Source organism: Triticum urartu, chromosome 4A (genome assembly GCF_056163025.1).
Source record: "Triticum urartu cultivar PI428250 chromosome 4A, HENAU_Tu73, whole genome shotgun sequence".
NCBI classification, from domain to species: Eukaryota; Viridiplantae; Streptophyta; class Magnoliopsida; order Poales; family Poaceae; genus Triticum; species Triticum urartu.
The window spans coordinates 10203455-10224652 of NC_141876.1; the positions used below are offsets into that span (position 1 = coordinate 10203455).

A 21198-nucleotide genomic window follows, 5' to 3' on the forward strand; every position below is an offset into this window, starting at 1 on the left:
GGTGTATTAAGCCCTGCTTAATTACATCACACCCCTCCACAACCGCTCTCCAAATCTGACTGGATGTAACACTCCGATTTTTCGCCCTTCCTTTTTTCTTTTGGATTTCCTTTTCTGTGGCTGTGTGGTCCTGAAGCATAGGAAGATCATCTCTTCTTCCTGTCTCAAATGGCTTGTCATTCTCAAATTCTTCCCAAGACCATGTCATTTACATCTTAGCCAAACCCCAATTTTGATTTATTGGGAATATCCATTTTTATATTAAAGAATAACCATGTTTGCCCTAGGATGTGAAGCAACCTATATTTCTGCCTTGCCATTAATTCCCACAAAATTCTCATAAATCCTTTGGGTCATATCGATCAAAGATATGTCCAAACTCTTCCTTGCCTAGTTCAGAAATAATTCAGGAATATTCATTTTCCTATTCAATCATGAATGTCACTTTTGAAGGAAATGTCATTTATATCTTCTTAATTGATCTCAAACTTTTCGAGCACTCTTTCGTACCCAAATCATTTCCATATGACAAAATTCACCTTCATTTGTCTAGTCAATCTTCCTCAGCAATTTTACAGAGTTTTTGACCAGAGGGGAGCTTTGTGAAGAAAGTACTAGCCAGACATATCAAAATGAGTTGAAAATTTTCCATATTATCAGTATACTCACATCTTCACTCTCCTAAAAATTTGAGCTTCATCCAATGATCCATGTGAGCACATCATCCAATCTTTGATTCTGGTCATATTTTTAGATTGCAAAGCAACTATATTTTATATTGCTACATAATTTCTGGAAGTTTACTAGGACATGCTTCCACCAATATAACATCCGTCTACCAAATCTGGTCCCATTTCATGTAGCAAATTTGCCTCAATGATTTTCCTAAAATTTTGTCCAGGGAGGACCACTGTGAAGGAAGTACTATTTTTGTGCGTCCAAATGGTATGAAATTTTTACAGTGCCTTCGTATGCCCAAATGAAAATCCTCTACCAAATTTCAGCCCGATCACATCATTCACGCGAGTGCATCTTCCATTTCTATTTTCTAGCCAGATTGGCACTTTGTACAGAAAGTGCTAGTTAAACCGTTCCATTTGATCTGATATTTTGCATAGATAATCGTCTTAGTGTGTGATCACACCAAGCAAAAGCTCAGCACCTATAACCAATGTCGTCTCAAATCAGTGCAGTGCTTGCTTCCTTATCTCTATGAAATCTCATGCCTCACTTCTGTGACCTTTACCCTACCTCCCAGATACGGTTTGGACGACCAGAGCGTGTTGCAACGCCACATTCCGGCGGTGACCACGCGTAGAGCGCGGGTGTTGCATGCAGACGCGGTGCTCTGGCCACTGGACCCCTCGGGAGGCCCCTCCCCGGCCGCCAAGCTCGCCACGGCGTGCCACAAGCTCGCCAACGTCGCTGAGTTACCTCCAGCTCCCGTCCCCTAGCCCCTGTCCTCGCTTGCACCCTCGCCAGCGCACCGACACGTCGCCGTGGCTCTTGGAGTTTCGGCCACCACCTAGCTCGCTCCAGAGCCTTCCCAGTGGCTATTTGAGCGCGCCCTCAATCTCTCCCGCAAGCCACCACCCTCCCAGACCCCTTCCCCAAGCCTCGGAGCCCCTCGTTCCCTCTCCAATGGCCGATAACCGCCGCTCGGCCCCCTCGGCGATTCCAGCCCCGCAACCCTCCCCTCCCACACTTCTGTTTCCGATACCCTACCCTGGATACCGCGAGCCTCCGCCGTTCTCAGTTCCGGCGGAGGAGTCCTGCTGGCGCTGCCCTCCTCTTCGAAAGCTTTGTCCGCCACAGCCCCATCGGCGCCAGGGCCATGGGCCATCTCGGGCTCCCCCTCGGCCACCCCTGGGCGCGGTGAGGGGCGGGTAGGCCTCCTCGCTCGCCAGCCGGCCCCCTGGAGCGGCGCGGCGACGGCTAGGCCGGTGGCCGGCGCCTCCACTGCATCGTTGTTGGAGGTAGAAGAAGAAGACAGGAGGAGAGAGAGAGAGGCTAGGTGGGCCCCGCGTGTCATGGACACGGCAGAGGGGTAAGTGCCACCGACAGCTTGGCCCGGCCCCTTTAAGTGGAATCGTATTCCAAAACGTGACTGAACAGTGACCGAGCGGCCCGTCCGGACGTATGAGACAGATTTGAGGTGTCCGGATGTAGATGCTCTAACAGGCCTAGTTGCCATTCGGGCTACCAGCACATGAGCCTGGCTCGCTCATGCAAAAAGAATGTTAGACATGGGCCGGAGGAGAGATCGAGCCGCGTCCGACGCGGCACGTAGTTTTCGCGGGAATGCAATGTCGAAATCACTCGCTGTGGGGTAATCCTCGCGTCGTCTTGGTACCTTCTGGCGCCTTCCAAAACGTTCTATGTGCTTCCACGGGGCATACGGAGCCATCGGATCAAATCAACACGAAAATTGAAGCGCGGCGATATTTTCCCCAGCCCCCGCCTCGCTCGACGACACAACACCATAGCAGCACGATTTCATTTCAAATAATTTCAAAAACAAAAAAAAACTTTCTCTTCGCCTTTCTCTAATCCCGAGGAGAGGCGGTTACGAGCGCCAGAGGAGCACGAGAGAGGCCACCCACCCGCCTGCCCTCACGTGCCGCGGTCGCACCCCCGCGGCCGCATCTGGGCCGTCCGCGCGCGCAGCTGGCCACTCCCCACCCGAAAGGGAGCACCACTTTCTCTAAACCCATTTCAGTTTCATATTTGGGTAAGAAAGGTTTCTGTGAAATAGGTTGGTTCACATATTTCTATTGAAATATGAGTTTTTCATAATTTTCTAGTGAAATGGGTTTGTTTCATATATGAAATGTGAAACATTGAAATTTGAACGTGTTTGAAATGTATGCAAGATTGGTCTAGTTCTAAAGTTCTTAGCGTTAGGAATTCAAATATATGAATTATTTCAAAAATGAACTTTTAGTTTAAATGATATGGACGGTTTAATTTAGCTAAGGTGAAATAAAAGGGTGGATTTATGTGTGAGAGAAGGGAGAGAGTTGGCTGTCACTAACAAAGGTGGGGCTACTAGCCTTATTTGACGAAGTATATCTCCAGTATAGCAAAAAAGTGAGAATAGAATATTCATAGCGGCACGAATCTGAATGCATGCATGAACGATGGATTGGTTACCGATACGTGACGGAACCGCTCAAAATGAACTTAAAATCAAACAATATTGTGTTTAAAAATAGGAAAGAAAAGAGGACGGATAGAAATGGAAGGGGTGGAGCATGTTCACGCTAGAGATGAAGACGAGGTTGTGGGTTGGTCTAGTTGATTTCTGAAGGATGATGGATATAGTCCGGGTGGGGATGAGGCCCGGTGTCGACAGCAAGATTCTCCATCAACTCCATTCTAATTAGATTGTTGCAAATCCCACCACCAATGATGATTCAAACATCACATTCTTTGACAACTCTTGTTTGGAACATGTCGTGGTGCTATTTTTCTCAATGTGGCTGCTCAAAACATGTTGTGAAATTAAAATTGTGTATTGATCAGGGGCTTCTGCTCCCATGAGTTCCATGTCATGATCTAAAATGGAGCCATCGAGGTCTTGTTCTTGTTCATGAACCAAAGTCAAAGTTGCGTCATCAAGGTTGTTGTCGTACTCATAGCTCCATCTTGACGAATGATCATAGCATGTCTGGAAGCATTGGTGACCTCATGGAAGCAACCGAAGATGATATGTTGGGGAGACTTGAATAGAATCTGCCCTTAAGTGAGACCATGGGATCAGTAATAATAATCATCATATTTTAACATTTTGAAAAATTTGGAATTATTTGTTGCGTCTGTGAGATGGTCGACTAAAGTGAACATAGGAGAGAAGTTCGTGTATCAATTCTACAATTAAATCGAATAAGAGAAAGAAGAAGAAATCATTGTTGGCAAGCTATGGCCGAATTGACTGGCATGAAGATTGTAGGAACTTAAAATCGAACAATATTGTGTTTAAAAATAGGAAAGAAATGAGCACACACTTTTATTTTTTGAGAACAATATACAATCCCCCCCCCCCCCCCCCCCCCCCCAAAAAAAAAACAAGGACAACATACGCTTTTATTTTTGTTGACTGATTGATGAAGAGAACAAATGTATTGTACTACGTCTTTTTAGTAATACACTACGTTGTTTTATTGAGAGAGGCCGGGCGACACGGTACATAGTTTTCGTGGGAATCCAATGCTGAAAAATCAGGTTCAGGCAATTGAACATCATAAACTGCATCTTCAATGTCGTCCTCTCCCTACATATTTTCTTATTACTGGCTTCCTTTGTTCTCAATATCAGGTTTTGTGATTGGACTTTTGTTGATGCCACTAATAATTTGTAGTTGTTGTGGAATATGAACTAAAGGGGAGCTCATGGTGCTATGAAGTTGATTTGATGGGAAATTGCTCTACGCCTGCACTTGCTGCTCAACCTAAATACATGGCTTGGTCAAATTGATGTTCCACTACATAAGTTTTGAAATCCGCAGACATTTTTTAGCACATGAACATTTTTCCAATATACGCTGAACATTTTTCATATACTGATTTTTTTTCATATATGGTGAAAATTGGTGTAACATACGCTGAATTTTCGTAAATGTATACTGAACATATTTATAATACACAATGAGCATTTTTGTAATACACAACGACCATTTTAAAAACACGTATCGAACATTTTATAACATACGATGAACGGTTTTATAATAAACGATGGACCCCTTTTGGAGTTCCAAACATTGTTTTTGGAAACACGAAGACTTTTCCAGGAAAAAAACAAAACAAAGCAAAACAAATGAGAAACTCAAAAACGAAAAGCAAAGCGAAACAAAACAACAGAAAATAGAGAAACCTGCAGAAAAAAAACGAAGCAGAAAAAGCAAAGAAAGAACCCGGACTGGGCCAGCCGAAGTCGTGGCGAATGTTTACAAGGGCTACATGGGCCGCTCTGCGTGAAAAAGAAGGTCAGTCCATGGGCTGCTTCCGGTACACGGGCCTCGCTGTGGCAGCACGCCATGTAGTTTTCGCGGGAATCCAACGCCGAAATCGCTCCCCGCGGGAACCCGACGCCGGTCTGGTGACTTCTGGCGCCTTCCAGAACCCTCCACAAGCTCCCAGAGCCGTCTGATCAGATCAGCACGAAGCACGAAAATTGGCGCGCATATATTTTCTCTCCCCAGCCTCCGCCTCGCCCGACGACGATGCACTGCACTGCATTTCATTTTGAATTTCAAAATCGAACGAAAACAGAAAAAAAACTTTCTCTACCCCCGAGGTGAGGCGGTTACGTCGCGCGCCAGAGGAGCAGCCCACGAGAGAGGCCACCCCACCCGGACCCCACCCACCCAGCCAGCTCACGTGCCGCCCTCACACCCCCCGCGGCCGCATCTGGGCCGTCCGCGCGGACAGCTGGCCACTCCCCACCCGAACCGACAGCCAGGATCGAGCGAGCGGCGAGCTCGTCGCGCATGGATGAGTGTACACGGCTCCCCCCCGCTATATAACTCGCCACCCACCTACTCCCCTCCGTCTTCCATTCCACCAGTCCACCGCACCACTCCACCACCACCGGGCCAGAAACCCTAGAGAAGGAGAGAGAGACCACTCGGCCCCTCCCCGCCGATGGGGAGATCCCCCCGCCTGCTGCTGCTCCCGGTGGTCGTCGCCGCCGTCGGGCCGCAGCCGGGGGCGCCGTGCGAGCCCACGCTGCTCGCGGCGCAGGTCGCGCTCTTCTGCGCGCCCGGCATGGCCACCGCGCAGTGCTGCGAGCCCGTCCTCCTCGTTGTCGACCTCGGCGTCCCATGCCTCTGCCGCGTCGCCGCGGAGCCGCAGCTCGTCACGGCGGGCCTCGACGTCACCCATCTCCTCAAGACCTACGGCTCCTGCGGCGGCTTCCTTCCCGGCGTCGCCCACCTCTCCTCCGCCACCTGCGAAGGTACGCACCGCACGCCGCCTCCTTCCCTGCCTCCCTCTCTCTCTAGGTGCCGATTATGTGCTCGCTCGCTTGCGTGTTTACTAGTTTTCCATGGCTTCTCGGGTCGCTAGTGCTCCGGTTTGGGGCGGATTCCTTGCTGTTATGCTAGATCTGCCTGTACGGCCCGCGGTGCCGGGTTCTCGCCGTTCCCGTGGCGAGCAACCAGGCGGCGCGCGCCCGTACGTCTTTGCTTGTTCTTCGGCGTCGGCGGGTTGCCGCCGTTCCTCGTGGCGAGGAACCACCGCACACAGCGTAGTTTCTTCGTCCGCCGCGCGCGGGTTCCCGTCGCCCCGCGTGGCATAGCTTCGTTACGGCGGTGACTGGTCTCTGGTCCTCGTCGTTTATTATACGGATAGATTTCTTGTGGTTTGGTTGCGCAAGTTGAACTGAACTGCGCCCGATAGCACGGTATTGATTTGGGTGGGTTTGCTTACGCTCTGCATCTGCCGGTACGGCGCGCGGTCGCCATCTCCCATGGCGAGCGACCTGCGCGCGCGCACCGCCTAGCTAGCTGCTTATCGCTCTGTAGCTTGAGTTATACAAAGCGATTTAGGGTCTACTTTAAGTATTTCGTCATCGTAGAACGCATAGCAAAAGTTTTTACTTTGTAGTGGTAGGCATCCACTGTGCTATGGCTGATCTGTCCTTTGAATCGATTGGCTTCGCAGGCGATGCTCCTGCCCCGCAGCCGTCCCCTCCTCCTCAGCAGGATCGTGCCAAGAATGCTTTTCTGATTCTTGGCTATGTTTTTACAGCAGTTCTCTACTTTTCACAGGGGTAAGATCCCGACTAGGCTTATGGCTTTTTTTAAAGTAATTTTTGCCCTCTCGATTTCTACTTAAGTCGTCTGATTCTGATTCTGTTTCGTGGCATGCAGTCCAACTGTTTGGGGCATATGGGTGGCGCGGCAAGTGGGGTAGTCCAAGGTGGATATGTTTGTGGTTACACTTGCTAGCTGCGTCGTTTGGATGATGTACGGGCTAGCCGATCCTCCCACACCCCCATTTGTGATTCTCAACGCTGTTGGCATTGTATTTGAGGTGAATCACACCATCTTCCTTTGTTTTATCCTGTCCATCGGCAAAACACATATGTCCTGTTTATTTTTGAAACATATTTAATTGCCACCTTCATGCCACTTTTATCAACTGTCACACGCGCAATAGGGTCAAATGGTCTATGCAAAGGCTATAATCTGTAGTATTAAGTAGCAACAAACACGGCAAACAAATCAACCGTAGATTTCAGTTCCTAAAAAAACCAGTAGATTTCCTGATGTACACCGAATTAATCTGTACTTACATGCGTGTTTCAGCTTCTGTACCTTGGATTGTTCTTTTGCTTCTCCGAACCCCGGGGCCGAATGAGTATTGCTATTTGCCTGGCGGCGATCGCTGGAGCTTCTGCCATAGTAGCTCCTCCTGTTTTTTCAGTTGCACCGGATCCACAGCTTGTCTTTGGCATCATTGGGGATGTCATCAGCATCGTTATGTACTTTGGGCCGCTCCGCGAAGTGGTAGTTATTCTCGATCCTAATCTTTGTAGTCCGTTTTGATAGCTTATGTGTCATAGTTTTCTAACGTACTGCCCCAATCAGATCTCCGTGTGGCGGGAGAACAACGTAGGGAACATGTCTCTGCTGGTGGCCGTGGCTTTGTTCCTCAACGGCGTCTCCTGGACGGCGTATGGTCACTTGGCTGACAACCTATACTTCATAGTATGTTTTACTCACTACATTCTCATTTTGTGATTGGGTGTGAAACCAAGTCTGAATTCTCTTTTCTGCAGGTGCCGGGCTACTTTGGTATCTTTTTTGGAGCAATGCAGATAATAGTGTGGGTTTTAGTGAGGTTCATTTACCATGGTTGAGGCACTATTTGGAAACAGCACTTTTCCGTTTCTCTGCGACGCCACTCAAAGGACAAGGACGCTCCGAAAGCAATTCACCCTCGCGCTGCACACACGTCGTGGGGAGCTACTTCGCATCGCCTGGGACTGAATCTCCCCCTTGCTGAATCTGTTGAGTAGTAGTTTGTTTTGCTATTTCAGTAGGGGCAATGTAATGAAAAAAGGACAAGACTTGCTAGTAGTTGAGTGGTTGAACTTCTGAATCTGGTGTGTGCTGCTTCTTGAGCAGGATGGGTATTTAAGTTTGTAAGGGTTGTTGCCCGGATCTGGCTGTGTGTGTGTTCTGTTTGCCTCGTCAATTAAAACGGGGCAGGGGGTAAACCCCTATCTTAAAAAAAAGACTGTGTACTCGATATGCTCAGCATAACATGCCTGTTTGGTTTGTAAGGGGAGACGTGGCTTTCAAAAATATTTGCTGTGCATCGCACAATATTTGTAATGTAACCATGGTATGGTAATAATCTGTCTGTTTGATCCGTCTATTTGATCGAACATTAGAGCAATTCCAATGGGCCGACCCAAACGACGACGCATTTGTCCGCTTTTTGTTCGTTTGGGTCGGCCGCCCGCCTGGCGTCCGCCCAGTTTTGCACTTGAGCAGTGGCGGAGCCACGTCCTGGCAACCCTGGGCAGCTGCCCGGGCTCTGCCAAATACTTCCATTAGCTTATAGTAAGAGCTTGATAATTAATCACTAGTTTTTGTAGCCAAATGCTCATGAAGCACATCCCTTTGTATTTTGCCCAGGCTCCATGGATGGGCTAGCTCCGCCACTGCATTTGGGTCGGCAGTGCGCCCAACGCGCCGACCCATATGTGCCGGCGTGGCCGGCTGGCCGCCTAATTATACATTGATTTGCATTCAACATATTTTATCAAATGAAGATGTTTAGTCTGGCAGCCCAAATAAATAGTATAGTTTTACAACCAAATACAAATAAAAATGTTTCACATACTTTTGCAAATGAATAAAAGAAGATACATCTATTGGTTGCCAACATGAGCCCACATATGCTCAACCAAGTCATTTTGCAGTTGCACGTGAGTTTCACAATCACGCATGTCTTCATGAAATTGAGTGAACTGCTCAAATGTTGCCGCTACTCCATGCTCAGGCACAACATTCTCACCCTGAAACTGAAACAATCGCGCGCGCACCGCCTAGCTAGCTGCTTATCGCTCTGTAGCTTGAGTTATACAGAGCGATTTAGGGTCTACTTTGAGTATTTCGTCATCGTAGAACGCATGCAGAACGCGCGATTGTTTCATGGATTTTAGATCTGCGCTTGCTTCCGCTAGTTACTGCACAGCTTTGTCTCTCCTTCTGCTGGATCCGGCGTAGAACCATCCTTCGTTATGTAGTGTTGGGTTCATGCATGCATGATTACTGTATCAGAATAAGGGGATGGATCTAGCGGCGTACGTACGCAGATGCAGAGGCCTTTGCGGTCACTGTTGCTCGAGTTATCTTATTTACTGTCGTTCGACTATGGTACTTGCCTAGCTTCCTTTTGACCGGGTTTATCGTGCAGTAGCAGTAGCCGTGTCCACGCCTTCTTGTTTTGTTTTGAGATGATCATCGTCGAGAGATACGTTTCCTGCTACCAAGCCGCAACGCAGCTTTGCTTTCTGCTGTATCTGCTGCCTTGTTTGTGTTCTGTGCAGTACGTCTTGCTTGGTCAAAACTGAGAACGCTCGCTGTTTGTTTTGATCGGCAAGAGCTGGCCGTGCTTTTGGCTCTGCAGTGCATCGCCTCTGCTTCTTTTTGCCTCAAATTGATCCTCTGGGGCACTGCTTTTTTTGCATGCGGTTTGCGTAGCAATCCTCTTTGGTGAAAAAAGGTTGGGTCGCCTATTGGCAGAGCAGCAGCAGATAAGCTGGCTGTCTCGCAGCTTTGCCTGCCACCGTTTCCCTGTATTTGTTTCGCTCATATCATCTCGCCTGCCACTGTTTCTTTTTTTGTTGCGCAAGTACGTCGTCACATTGTTCTTTATTTTCTAGTTTTGTTTACTTTTGATGAAAAATACGGATGAATCGGCTGGTGATTAACTTTGGCTGCTGTTGTTAATTACTGTGGATTTTGGATGCAGGACCCGCTCCCCCCGCCGCCGTCGTCAGCAGCCCCCCGCCCCCGCCACCGTCCGCCGCACCTCGCCGCAAGCAGCCAGCGTGTACGAACCTCTCTCCCTCTCGCCTGCATCTCGCTCTGTTTATCCATGTCCATATGTTGATCAGCCTTGTTTACATACTGATATGTGCTCTGGATCGGTTCTCGCAGACGACGCACCACCGCCGCCGCCGTCGAGCGAGAAGCCGTCGTCCCAGGAGCATGAAGGCGGCGCCGCCCACAACATGGCCGTCCCCACCCAGGCGGCTGCTTCTCCGGTGTCTACAACCCACCAGCCAGCGGGTACGCCCCCCACCCCCTCTCTCTCTTCTGCACTCTATCAAATCTCGAACAGTAATTTTGCTAGTTATTGCGTACAGTAGCATTTTTGGTCCTTGGCTAGAAGATCAACTGTACTAGAATCATGTTCAATTGTTTTTTTGGTCCTCGGCTAGATGATGCAGATGTCTTATTTGCTAGTATTAGAGGAAAAAAAATCCATGCAGTTCCTTTGTAAGTAGCGATTTAGTTACAGTCCTGCTTGCTATTCGATGCCGGACGCACAGCAAAAGTTTTTACTCTGTAGTGGCAGGCATCCACTGTGCTATGGCTGATCTGTCCTTTGAATCGATTGGCTTCGCAGGCGATGCTCCTGCCCCGCAGCTGTCCCCTCCTCCTCAGCAGGATCGTGCCAAGAATGCTTTTCTGATTCTTGGCTATGTTTTTACAGCAGTTCTCTACTTTTCACAGGGGTAAGATCCCGACTAGGCTTATGGCTTTTTTTAAAGTAATTTTTGCCCTCTCGATTTCTACTTAAGTCGTCTGATTCTGATTCTGTTTCATGGCATGCAGTCCAACTGTTTGGGGCATATGGGTGGCGCGGCAAGTGGGGCAGTCCAAGGTGGATATGTTTGTGGTTACACTTGCTAGCTGTGTCGTTTGGATGATGTACGGGCTAGCCGATCCTCCCACACCCCCATTTGTGATTCTCAACGCTGTTGGCATTGTATTTGAGGTGAATCGCACCATCTTCCTTTGTTTTATCCTGTCCATCGGCAAAACACATATGTCCTGTTTATTTTTGAAACATATTTAATTGCCACCTTCATGCCACTTTTATCAACTGTCACACGCGCAATAGGGTCAAATGGTCTATGCAAAGGCTATAATCTGTAGTATTAAGTAGCAACAAACACGGCAAACAAATCAACCGTAGATTTCAGTTCCTAAAAAAACCAGTAGATTTCCTGATGTACACCGAATTAATCTGTACTTACATGCGTGTTTCAGCTTCTGTACCTTGGATTGTTCTTTTGCTTCTCCGAACCCCGGGGCCGAATGAGTATTGCTATTTGCCTGGCGGCGATCGCTGGAGCTTCTGCCATAGTAGCTCCTCCTGTTTTTTCAGTTGCACCGGATCCACAGCTTGTCTTTGGCATCATTGGGGATGTCATCAGCATCGTTATGTACTTTGGGCCGCTCCGCGAAGTGGTAGTTATTCCCGATCCTAATCTTTGTAGTCCGTTTTGATAGCTTATGTGTCATAGTTTTCTAACGTACTGCCCCAATCAGATCTCCGTGTGGCGGGAGAACAACGTAGGGAACATGTCTCTGCTGGTGGCCGTGGCTTTGTTCCTCAACGGCGTCTCCTGGACGGCGTATGGTCACTTGGCTGACAACCTATACTTCATAGTATGTTTTACTCACTACATTCTCATTTTGTGATTGGGTGTGAAACCAAGTCTGAATTCTCTTTTCTGCAGGTGCCGGGCTACTTTGGTATCTTTTTTGGAGCAATGCAGATAATAGTGTGGGTTTTAGTGAGGTTCATTTACCATGGTTGAGGCACTATTTGGAAACAGCACTTTTCCGTTTCTCTGCGACGCCACTCAAAGGACAAGGACGCTCCGAAAGCAATTCATCCTCGCGCTGGACACACGTCGTGGGGAGCTACTTCGCATCGCCTGGGACTGAATCTCCCCCTTGCTGAATCTGTTGAGTAGTAGTTTGTTTTGCTATTTCAGTAGGGGCAATGTAATGAAAAAAGGACAAGACTTGCTAGTAGTTGAGTGGTTGAACTTCTGAATCTGGTGTGTGCTGCTTCTTGAGCAGGATGGGTATTTAAGTTTGTAAGGGCTGTTGCCCGGATCTGGCTGTGTGTGTGTTCTGTTTGCCTCGTCAATTAAAACGGGGCAGGGGGTAAACCCCTATCTTAAAAAAAAGACTGTGTACTCGATATGCTCAGCATAACATGCCTGTTTGGTTTGTAAGGGGAGACGTGGCTTTCAAAAATATTTGCTGTGCATCGCACAATATTTGTAATGTAACCATGGTATGGTAATAATCTGTCTGTTTGATCCGTCTATTTGATCGAACATTAGAGCAATTCCAATGGGCCGACCCAAACGACGACGCATTTGTCCGCTTTTTGTTCGTTTGGGTCGGCCGCCCGCCTGGCGTCCGCCCAGTTTTGCACTTGAGCAGTGGCGGAGCCACGTCCTGGCAACCCTGGGCAGCTGCCCGGGCTCTGCCAAATACTTCCATTAGCTTATAGTAAGAGCTTGATAATTAATCACTAGTTTTTGTAGCCAAATGCTCATGAAGCACATCCCTTTGTATTTTGCCCAGGCTCCATGGATGGGCTAGCTCCGCCACTGCATTTGGGTCGGCAGTGCGCCCAACGCGCCGACCCATATGTGCCGGCGTGGCCGGCTGGCCGCCTAATTATACATTGATTTGCATTCAACATATTTTATCAAATGAAGATGTTTAGTCTGGCAGCCCAAATAAATAGTATAGTTTTACAACCAAATACAAATAAAAATGTTTCACATACTTTTGCAAATGAATAAAAGAAGATACATCTATTGGTTGCCAACATGAGCCCACATATGCTCAACCAAGTCATTTTGCAGTTGCACGTGAGTTTCACAATCACGCATGTCTTCATGAAATTGAGTGAACTGCTCAAATGTTGCCGCTACTCCATGCTCAGGCACAACATTCTCACCCTGAAACTGAAACAATCGCGCGCGCACCGCCTAGCTAGCTGCTTATCGCTCTGTAGCTTGAGTTATACAGAGCGATTTAGGGTCTACTTTGAGTATTTCGTCATCGTAGAACGCATGCAGAACGCGCGATTGTTTCATGGATTTTAGATCTGCGCTTGCTTCTGCTAGTTACTGCACAGCTTTGTCTCTCCTTCTGCTGGATCCGGCGTAGAACCATCCTTCGTTATGTAGTGTTGGGTTCATGCATGCATGATTACTGTATCAGAATAAGGGGATGGATCTAGCGGCGTACGTACGCAGATGCAGAGGCCTTTGCGGTCACTGTTGCTCGAGTTATCTTATTTACTGTCGTTCGACTATGGTACTTGCCTAGCTTCCTTTTGACCGGGTTTATCGTGCAGTAGCAGTAGCCGTGTCCACGCCTTCTTGTTTTGTTTTGAGATGATCATCGTCGAGAGATACGTTTCCTGCTACCAAGCCGCAACGCAGCTTTGCTTTCTGCTGTATCTGCTGCCTTGTTTGTGTTCTGTGCAGTACGTCTTGCTTGGTCAAAACTGAGAACGCTCGCTGTTTGTTTTGATCGGCAAGAGCTGGCCGTGCTTTTGGCTCTGCAGTGCATCGCCTCTGCTTCTTTTTGCCTCAAATTGATCCTCTGGGGCACTGCTTTTTTTGCATGCGGTTTGCGTAGCAATCCTCTTTGGTGAAAAAAGGTTGGGTCGCCTATTGGCAGAGCAGCAGCAGATAAGCTGGCTGTCTCGCAGCTTTGCCTGCCACCGTTTCCCTGTATTTGTTTCGCTCATATCATCTCGCCTGCCACTGTTTCTTTTTTTGTTGCGCAAGTACGTCGTCACATTGTTCTTTATTTTCTAGTTTTGTTTACTTTTGATGAAAAATACGGATGAATCGGCTGGTGATTAACTTTGGCTGCTGTTGTTAATTACTGTGGATTTTGGATGCAGGACCCGCTCCCCCCGCCGCCGTCGTCAGCAGCCCCCCGCCCCCGCCACCGTCCGCCGCACCTCGCCGCAAGCAGCCAGCGTGTACGAACCTCTCTCCCTCTCGCCTGCATCTCGCTCTGTTTATCCATGTCCATATGTTGATCAGCCTTGTTTACATACTGATATGTGCTCTGGATCGGTTCTCGCAGACGACGCACCACCGTCGCCGCCGTCGAGCGAGAAGCCGTCGTCCCAGGAGCATGAAGGCGGCGCCGCCCACAACATGGCCGTCCCCACCCAGGCGGCTGCTTCTCCGGTGTCTACAACCCACCAGCCAGCGGGTACGCCCCCCACCCCCTCTCTCTTCTGCACTCTATCAAATCTCGAACAGTAATTTTGCTAGTTATTGCGTACAGTAGCATTTTTGGTCCTTGGCTAGAAGATCAACTGTACTAGAATCATGTTCAATTGTTTTTTTGGTCCTCGGCTAGATGATGCAGATGTCTTATTTGCTAGTATTAGAGGAAAAAAATCCATGCAGTTCCTTTGTAAGTAGCGATTTAGTTACAGTCCTGCTTGCTATTCGATGTCGGACGCATAGCAGAAATTTTTACTCTGTAGTGGCAGGCATCCACTGTGCTATGGCTGATCTGTCCTTTGAATCGATTGGCTTCACAGGCGATGCTCCTGCCCCGCAGCCGTCCCCTCCTCCTCAGCAGGTTCGTGCCAAGAATGCTTTTCTGATTCTTGGCTATGTTTTTACAGCAGTTCTCTACTTTTCACAAGGGTAAGATCCCGACTAGGCTTATGGCTTTTTTTAAAGTAATTTTTGCCCTCTCGATTTCTACTTAAGTCGTCTGATTCTGATTCTGTTTCGTGGCATGCAGTCCAACTGTTTGGGGCATATGGGTGGCGCGGCAAGTGGGGCAGTCCAAGGTGGATATGTTTGTGGTTACACTTGCTAGCTGCGTCGTTTGGATGATGTACGGGCTAGCCGATCCTCCCACACCCCCATTTGTGATTCTCAACGCTGTTGGCATTGTATTTGAGGTGAATCACACCATCTTCCTTTGTTTTATCCTGTCCATCGGCAAAACACATATGTCCTGTTTATTTTTGAAACATATTTAATTGCCACCTTCATGCCACTTTTATCAACTGTGACACGCGCAATAGGGTCAAATGGTCTATGCAAAGGCTATAATCTGTAGTATTAAGTAGCAACAAACACGGCAAACAAATCAACCGTAGATTTCAGTTCCTAAAAAAACCAGTAGATTTCCTGATGTACACCGAATTAATCTGTACTTACATGCGTGTTTCAGCTTCTGTACCTTGGATTGTTCTTTTGCTTCTCCGAACCCCGGGGCCGAATGAGTATTGCTATTTGCCTGGCGGCGATCGCTGGAGCTTCTGCCATAGTAGCTCCTCCAGTTTTTTCAGTTGCACCGGATCCACAGCTTGTCTTTGGCATCATTGGGGATGTCATCAGCATCGTTATGTACTTTGGGCCGCTCCGCGAAGTGGTAGTTATTCCCGATCCTAATCTTTGTAGTCCGTTTTGATAGCTTATGTGTCACAGTTTTCTAACGTACTGCCCCAATCAGATCTCCGTGTGGCGGGAGAACAACGTAGGGAACATGTCTCTGCTGGTGGCCGTGGCTTTGTTCCTCAACGGCGTCTCCTGGACGGCGTATGGTCACTTGGCTGACAACCTATACTTCATAGTATGTTTTACTCACTACATTCTCATTTTGTGATTGGGTGTGAAACCAAGTCTGAATTCTCTTTTCTGCAGGTGCCGGGCTACTTTGGTATCTTTTTTGGAGCAATGCAGATAATAGTGTGGGTTTTAGTGAGGTTCATTTACCATGGTTGAGGCACTATTTGGAAACAGCACTTTTCCGTTTCTCTGCGACGCCACTCAAAGGACAAGGACGCTCCGAAAGCAATTCACCCTCGCGCTGGACACACGTCATGGGGAGCTACTTCGCATCGCCTGGGACTGAATCTCCCCCTTGCTGAATCTGTTGAGTAGTAGTTTGTTTTGCTATTTCAGTAGGGGAAATGTAATGAAAAAAGGACAAGACTTGCTAGTAGTTGAGTGGTTGAACTTCTGAATCTGGTGTGTGCTGCTTCTTGAGCAGGATGGGTTTTTAAGTTTGTAAGGGCTGTTGCCCGGATCTGGCTGTGTGTGTGTTCTGTTTGCCTCGTCAATTAAAATGGGGCGGGGGGTAAACCCCTATCTTAAAAAAAAGACTGTGTACTTGATATGCTCAGCATAGCATGCCTGTTTGGTTTGTAAGGGGAGACGTGGCTTTCAAAAATATTTGCTGTGCATCGCACAATATTTGTAATGTAACCATGGTATGGTAATAATCTGTCTGTTTGATCCGTCTATTTGATCGAACATTAGAGCAATTCCAGTGGGCCGACCCAAACGACGACGCATTTGTCCGCTTTTTGTTTGTTTGGGTCGGCCGCCCGCCTGGCGTCCGCCCAGTTTTGCATTTGGGCAGTGGCGGAGCCACGTCCTGGCAACCCTGGGCAGCTGCCCGGGCTCTGCCCAAATACTTCCATTAGCTTATAGTAAGAGCTTGATAATTAATCACTAGTTTTTGTAGCCAAATGCTCATGAAGCACATCCCTTTGTATTTTGCCCAGGCTCCATGGATGGGCTAGCTCCGCCACTGCATTTGGGTCGGCAGTGCGCCCAACGCGCCGATCCATATGTGCTGACGTGGCCGGCTGGCCGCCTAATTATACATTGATTTGCATTCAACATATTTTATCAAATGAAGATGTTTAGTCTGGCAGCCCAAATAAATAGTATAGTTTTACAGCCAAATACAAATAAAAATGTTTCACATAGTTTTGCAAACGAATAAAAGAAGATACATCTATTGGTTGCCAACATGAGCCCACATATGCTCAACCAAATCATTTTGCAGTTGCACGTGAGTTTCACAATCACGCATGTCTTCATGAAATTGAGTGAACTGCTCAAATGTTGCCGCTACTCCATGCTCAGGCACAACATTCTGACCCTGAAACTGAAAGCCTTGATCGTACAGACGTTCCGGGCGCTCGTCTTCTACGATCATATTGTGCATGATCACACAAGCAGTTATCACCTCCCATAGTTTCTGCGTGCTCCAAGTATTAGCAGGATACCGAACGATGCCCCATCAAGATTGCAAAACACCAAAGGCACGCTTGACATCCTTTCTAGCACTCTCTTGCTCTTGGGCAAATCATTTCCTTTTCTCTCCGACAGGGTTGAATATTGTCTTGACAATAGTGGTCCACTGAGGATAGATACCGTCACCCAGATAGTACCCTTTATCATAGTTGTGGCCGCTGACAGTAAAGTTCACCGGTGGGCTGTTGCCTTCGGCAAGCCTAGCAAACACCGGCGAGCGCTGAAGCACGTTGATATCATTATGTGATCCAGCCATGCCAAAGAAAGAGTGTCAGATCCAGAGATCTTGAGACGCCACGACCTCTATTATGACAGTGCAAGCCTTGACATGTCCCTTATACTGCCCTTGCCAAGCAGAAGGGCAGTTCTTCCACTCCCAGTGCATGCAGTCTATGCTGCCAAGCATCCCCGGGACGCCCCTGCTAGCATTCATCGCCAACAAATGGGTTGTATCTTCAGCTGTCGGCTCTCTCAAGTACTCAGGGCCAAACACAGCAATAACAGCCTTGCAGAACTTATACAGGGACTGTAGGCATGTAGACTCGCTCATACGGACGTACCTGTTAATGAGATCACCGGGCACTCCGTATGCAAGCATTCGGATGGCGGCAGTGCATTTATGATAAGAGGAGAAACCAATCTTGCCGACGGTATCCTCTTTGCACTCGAAGTAGTCATTATAGCCGACTACTCCCTCTCTAATACGGTTGAAAACATGCCTACTCATACGGAACCGGCGGCGGAATTTGTAATGTTTGAACAACGGGTTTGTTGTATCAAAGTAGTCCTTCCAGAGAAGGAAATGCCCGCTCTCTCGGTTGCGATTCAACGCCGGAAGGTGGTCCGGAATGGAGCCACGGAACAACGGCCGCTGGCTGTTGAGGTGGTGATGGACCAACACGACAGCCAATATCTCCTCCTCGTCGTCGGGCGACGAATCGTCGGAGTCGCAAAGGAAATTTTGAAAAAAGAACTCGTCGGCGGAGTCCATTTCATACCTTGGCAAACTGTCGAACAGCTTGCGGGCATCAACGAAGGAGACGGCCGGCGAGGGGAGTCGTGGTGCCCACAGACCAGCTAGCTGCCCTGCCGGCGTCCGACGAATGTGACGGCATCCGACGAGCGTGCCGGTCGGATGTGGCAGGGGCGGTGAGGCAGTTTCTTGGTCGCGGGCGGCTGTGCGGTGGGGAAAGTGGCGTCTGGTGAGAAAGAAGGCTACAGACACCACAAAGAAACAACACGCTATGGTGTTTTCTAATCCGAGAGAAGGGGATAGAAAATTTCCTAAAAAGTTCGTCCGCCCGGGAGTGCTAGTGGGCACACAGCCGCCCGCTAGACACGTCCTTGATTAATGGTATTTCTAACCGATCCTCTAAAATTTAAGTGCCACCGAATGCATTTCTCTTCTTTCTTTCTTTTGCAAACTTTGTTTTCTTCCGGTCTATTGTTGACATCTTCGTCAACTTCGTCGTCCTCCTCAATGGATATGCTCAACCTTTACCTCTTTGGAGTGGCCTCCGCAATTATTTGGATCCACTTCTCGTTCTTGCATAGCTCTTTGTAGCAATGATGCAAAGTGACGGGCTTGTGGCCGAACTTGGTGTTCCGATGCTTGAATAGCTCTTCTATGTAGGGGCCATACTCCGCCACTTGCACACCACTCGGTGGAGCATGATTCACTTGGTCGACGCAATCGGTTGCATTGGTAATGAATGGTGCCCAACGATGCCCAAGAGAACCTTGGGTACGGGTTGATCGCACATCCACGGAGTTGTTGTAGTGGTTGGTAATCCTCTCCCAAAACATGGTCTTGGTTTGATCCCTTCCGATCGTTGCACCCATGGAGATGGCCCACCAAGCGTCGCAAAGCGTAATGCCCTCCTTTTGGTTGTAGTTTTGGGTGCGGCACCTTGGGACCTTGGTGCTTGCTTCGGTCACCTCCACAACCTCCTTCTCCTCGGCCACCACCTCTTCGGCCTCCTCCTCCATGTCTTGGGTGGCCGAATGATCCCAAAGCAAGTCATAGTTGAGCTCATCAAGGCCAATGACGGCCCAGGACTCCAACGATGCGAGGGACTCGGCCGTGTTCATCTTCGCACTACAATATCAAAGCAAATACTATCAACAATCATTACCGATCACCAACAATCACAATCCGTAAGGGAGTAGGGATCAGTTAGCAGTGCCCTAAGCCAACTACAGCGGTTAGATGAGCAATCAATATTCTCAAAAAAAGAAAAATAAACAGATGAGCAATCGAATATAAAAATGTTTTCTGTTTTATTTGCCTGACAGAGCTCCAGCAGGACCTGGGGGTTATTTCAAACTGAAACATGAAGTGCATTAGCTTTAAATTAAAGCCTCTGAATTATTTTGCTGCTACTCCACCAGGAAAGCGCAGCGCAGGTGCAGGGCTTCAAGAACCAAAAGACGCCGCCGGAGTCGATGCGACGGCCGTGCTCGTGGCTACCACGTCCTCCTCGAGTACCTCTCCCATTCCGACCTCGCCCGCGTCCCCGCGTCGGGGAGGCTCGTGACCACGCTCTTTCAGACCACCAGCCGCGCGCCCTTCGACCTCGGCGTCGGCAACCTCATGGCCGCAGGCTCCGCCATCTTCGTCCGTTCCCCCGCGCTGTCGACTCCCGGGTCGAACGCCACCGAGCTCGGCGCCGTCACCAGGGAGCCGTACAACACCAGTGTGCTCGCCGTGGGCTGCCTCATCGTGCCCTCCGGCTTCGACATCACCGCGTCCGGCTCCGAGAGCCGCCCGTCCCCCGTGGTCAACATCACCGACGCGCGCGGGTTCAACGTGGCCGCCTCCATGCTCGAGGCCTCCGGCGTGGCGGACGACTTCGAGGCCGAAGAGCGGGGCGCCGGCATCACCATCTTCGTCCCCACCGACGACGCGCTCGCGGCCCTCCCCGCCACCGACCGCCTCCAGTCCCTCCCCTCCGACTGCAAGGCCATGGTGCTGCACTCCTACCACCCGCTCGGGTCCCTCAGTTCATCGTGAACCCCGTCCAGCCCACGCTCGCCACCGAGCGCAATGAGGCCGGCAGCTCCACGCTCAATATCACGCGCTTCAACGGCTCCGTCGCGATCGACACCGGCGTCGTGCAGGCGTCCATCACCTGCACGGTGTTCGACCAAAATCCCGTGGCGATCTTCGCCGTCTCCAAGGTCCTGCTGCCCAAGGAAATGTTCGGCCGCGGGAATACCGCAAGCCCGAGAGCTGCGGCGCCTCCGGCGACCATGACGCCAGCCAGACCTCTCCGATGGCCTGCGAACGCCGCCGACGAAGCTGTCGTCCCCGCCGGCCCTGCGTGGCCAGGACAACTAGCCATCGTCGGCATCGGCAAGAGACGCGAACTGGTGGTGTATAGCGTTGGTCTGCCTGCTCCCACCTCTGGTATGAGATCCAGGTGGTACCTTTGCTTCCGCAATTTTTCCTTCTCCTTTTACCATTTCCCATCTTGTTTGATCGAAACTGAATGTGTGCACCGGCATTGGATTTGGGGAGAGAATTCCGTAGAGACCATTGTAGCAGTGGTAGCCATTATTTTTGGTTTCTTCACTTGATTAAGAAAATAATAATATGCATTCCCTTTGTTCAATTCTGTTGATCTTTGCACCAAAGCTGACATTTAGCATCTCCTTCAATATTGTTATGCCCGGCTAGATAGACGCACGCTGAGGACATCTACCAGCTCGTGTCTCTGATGTGTGGGCTAGCTCGCACAGGTTGCCGAGTGATGGTAGAAAGGTCAAGCAGGCATGTGTTCTCTGTTAACTGGGCCCTGCCCGTGACTGGTGGTGGCGTACAGTTTTGCATTTCTACACGTTGTGTGTGCGGTGTTACCTTACCGCCCGGGCCGACACGTCAGCCGCAGGTACGCTCCACCACGACCTATTCTAGTCCAATTCTCATGACAGAAAATTCTTACCTACTTTTTCATCTCATCCTCTCCACGGCCGTGCGGGCAACAGTAGGCTGCAGGCGTCGCTGGGCTATCCTACTGGCTTGCCGCTGCGCTGAACACG

At 49.3% G+C, this 21198-nt stretch overlaps 5 protein-coding genes and 1 pseudogene across 5 annotated transcripts; 5 read left to right on the forward strand and 1 right to left on the reverse strand.

Annotated features, from left to right (window-relative positions):
- Window positions 1–5570: 5570 nt before the first annotated feature.
- LOC147974392 (uncharacterized) lies at window positions 5571–10198 on the forward strand (the record flags this gene model as incomplete). Its single annotated transcript, XM_087520029.1, has 2 exons — window positions 5571–5955; window positions 9990–10198. Coding segments are annotated over exons 1-2 (522 nt in total), but the record flags the coding sequence as incomplete, so codon positions are not given.
- Window positions 6659–7945, forward strand: LOC147974393 (putative bidirectional sugar transporter SWEET7d). Its single transcript, XM_087517453.1, has 5 exons — window positions 6659–6771; window positions 6872–7034; window positions 7310–7510; window positions 7592–7711; window positions 7783–7945. The coding sequence occupies exons 2-5, from the start codon at window positions 6927–6929 to the stop codon at window positions 7861–7863; spliced, it is 510 nt and encodes a 169-aa protein (XP_087373579.1). The 5' UTR covers window positions 6659–6771; window positions 6872–6926; the 3' UTR covers window positions 7864–7945.
- Window positions 10184–12201, forward strand: LOC125554496 (putative bidirectional sugar transporter SWEET7d). Its single transcript, XM_087517452.1, has 6 exons — window positions 10184–10309; window positions 10650–10758; window positions 10859–11021; window positions 11297–11497; window positions 11579–11698; window positions 11770–12201. Exons 1-6 carry the CDS (start codon window positions 10252–10254, stop codon window positions 11848–11850), a joined length of 732 nt encoding a protein of 243 aa, XP_087373578.1. The 5' UTR covers window positions 10184–10251; the 3' UTR covers window positions 11851–12201.
- A 2646-nt stretch (window positions 12202–14847) lies between these two features.
- Window positions 14848–15917, forward strand: LOC147974394 (putative bidirectional sugar transporter SWEET7d). Its single transcript, XM_087517454.1, has 4 exons — window positions 14848–15005; window positions 15281–15481; window positions 15563–15682; window positions 15754–15917. The coding sequence occupies exons 1-4, from the start codon at window positions 14898–14900 to the stop codon at window positions 15832–15834; spliced, it is 510 nt and encodes a 169-aa protein (XP_087373580.1). The 5' UTR covers window positions 14848–14897; the 3' UTR covers window positions 15835–15917.
- A 1511-nt stretch (window positions 15918–17428) lies between these two features.
- Window positions 17429–19146, reverse strand: LOC147974395 (uncharacterized). The gene is made up of 2 exons (XM_087520030.1): window positions 18659–19146; window positions 17429–18356 (listed from the first exon to the last, which is right to left on the reverse strand). The coding sequence occupies exons 1-2, from the start codon at window positions 19144–19146 to the stop codon at window positions 17429–17431; spliced, it is 1416 nt and encodes a 471-aa protein (XP_087376156.1).
- A 55-nt stretch (window positions 19147–19201) lies between these two features.
- On the forward strand, window positions 19202–20601 carry LOC125554495 (fasciclin-like arabinogalactan protein 4 pseudogene; annotated as a pseudogene).
- Window positions 20602–21198: the final 597 nt, after the last annotated feature.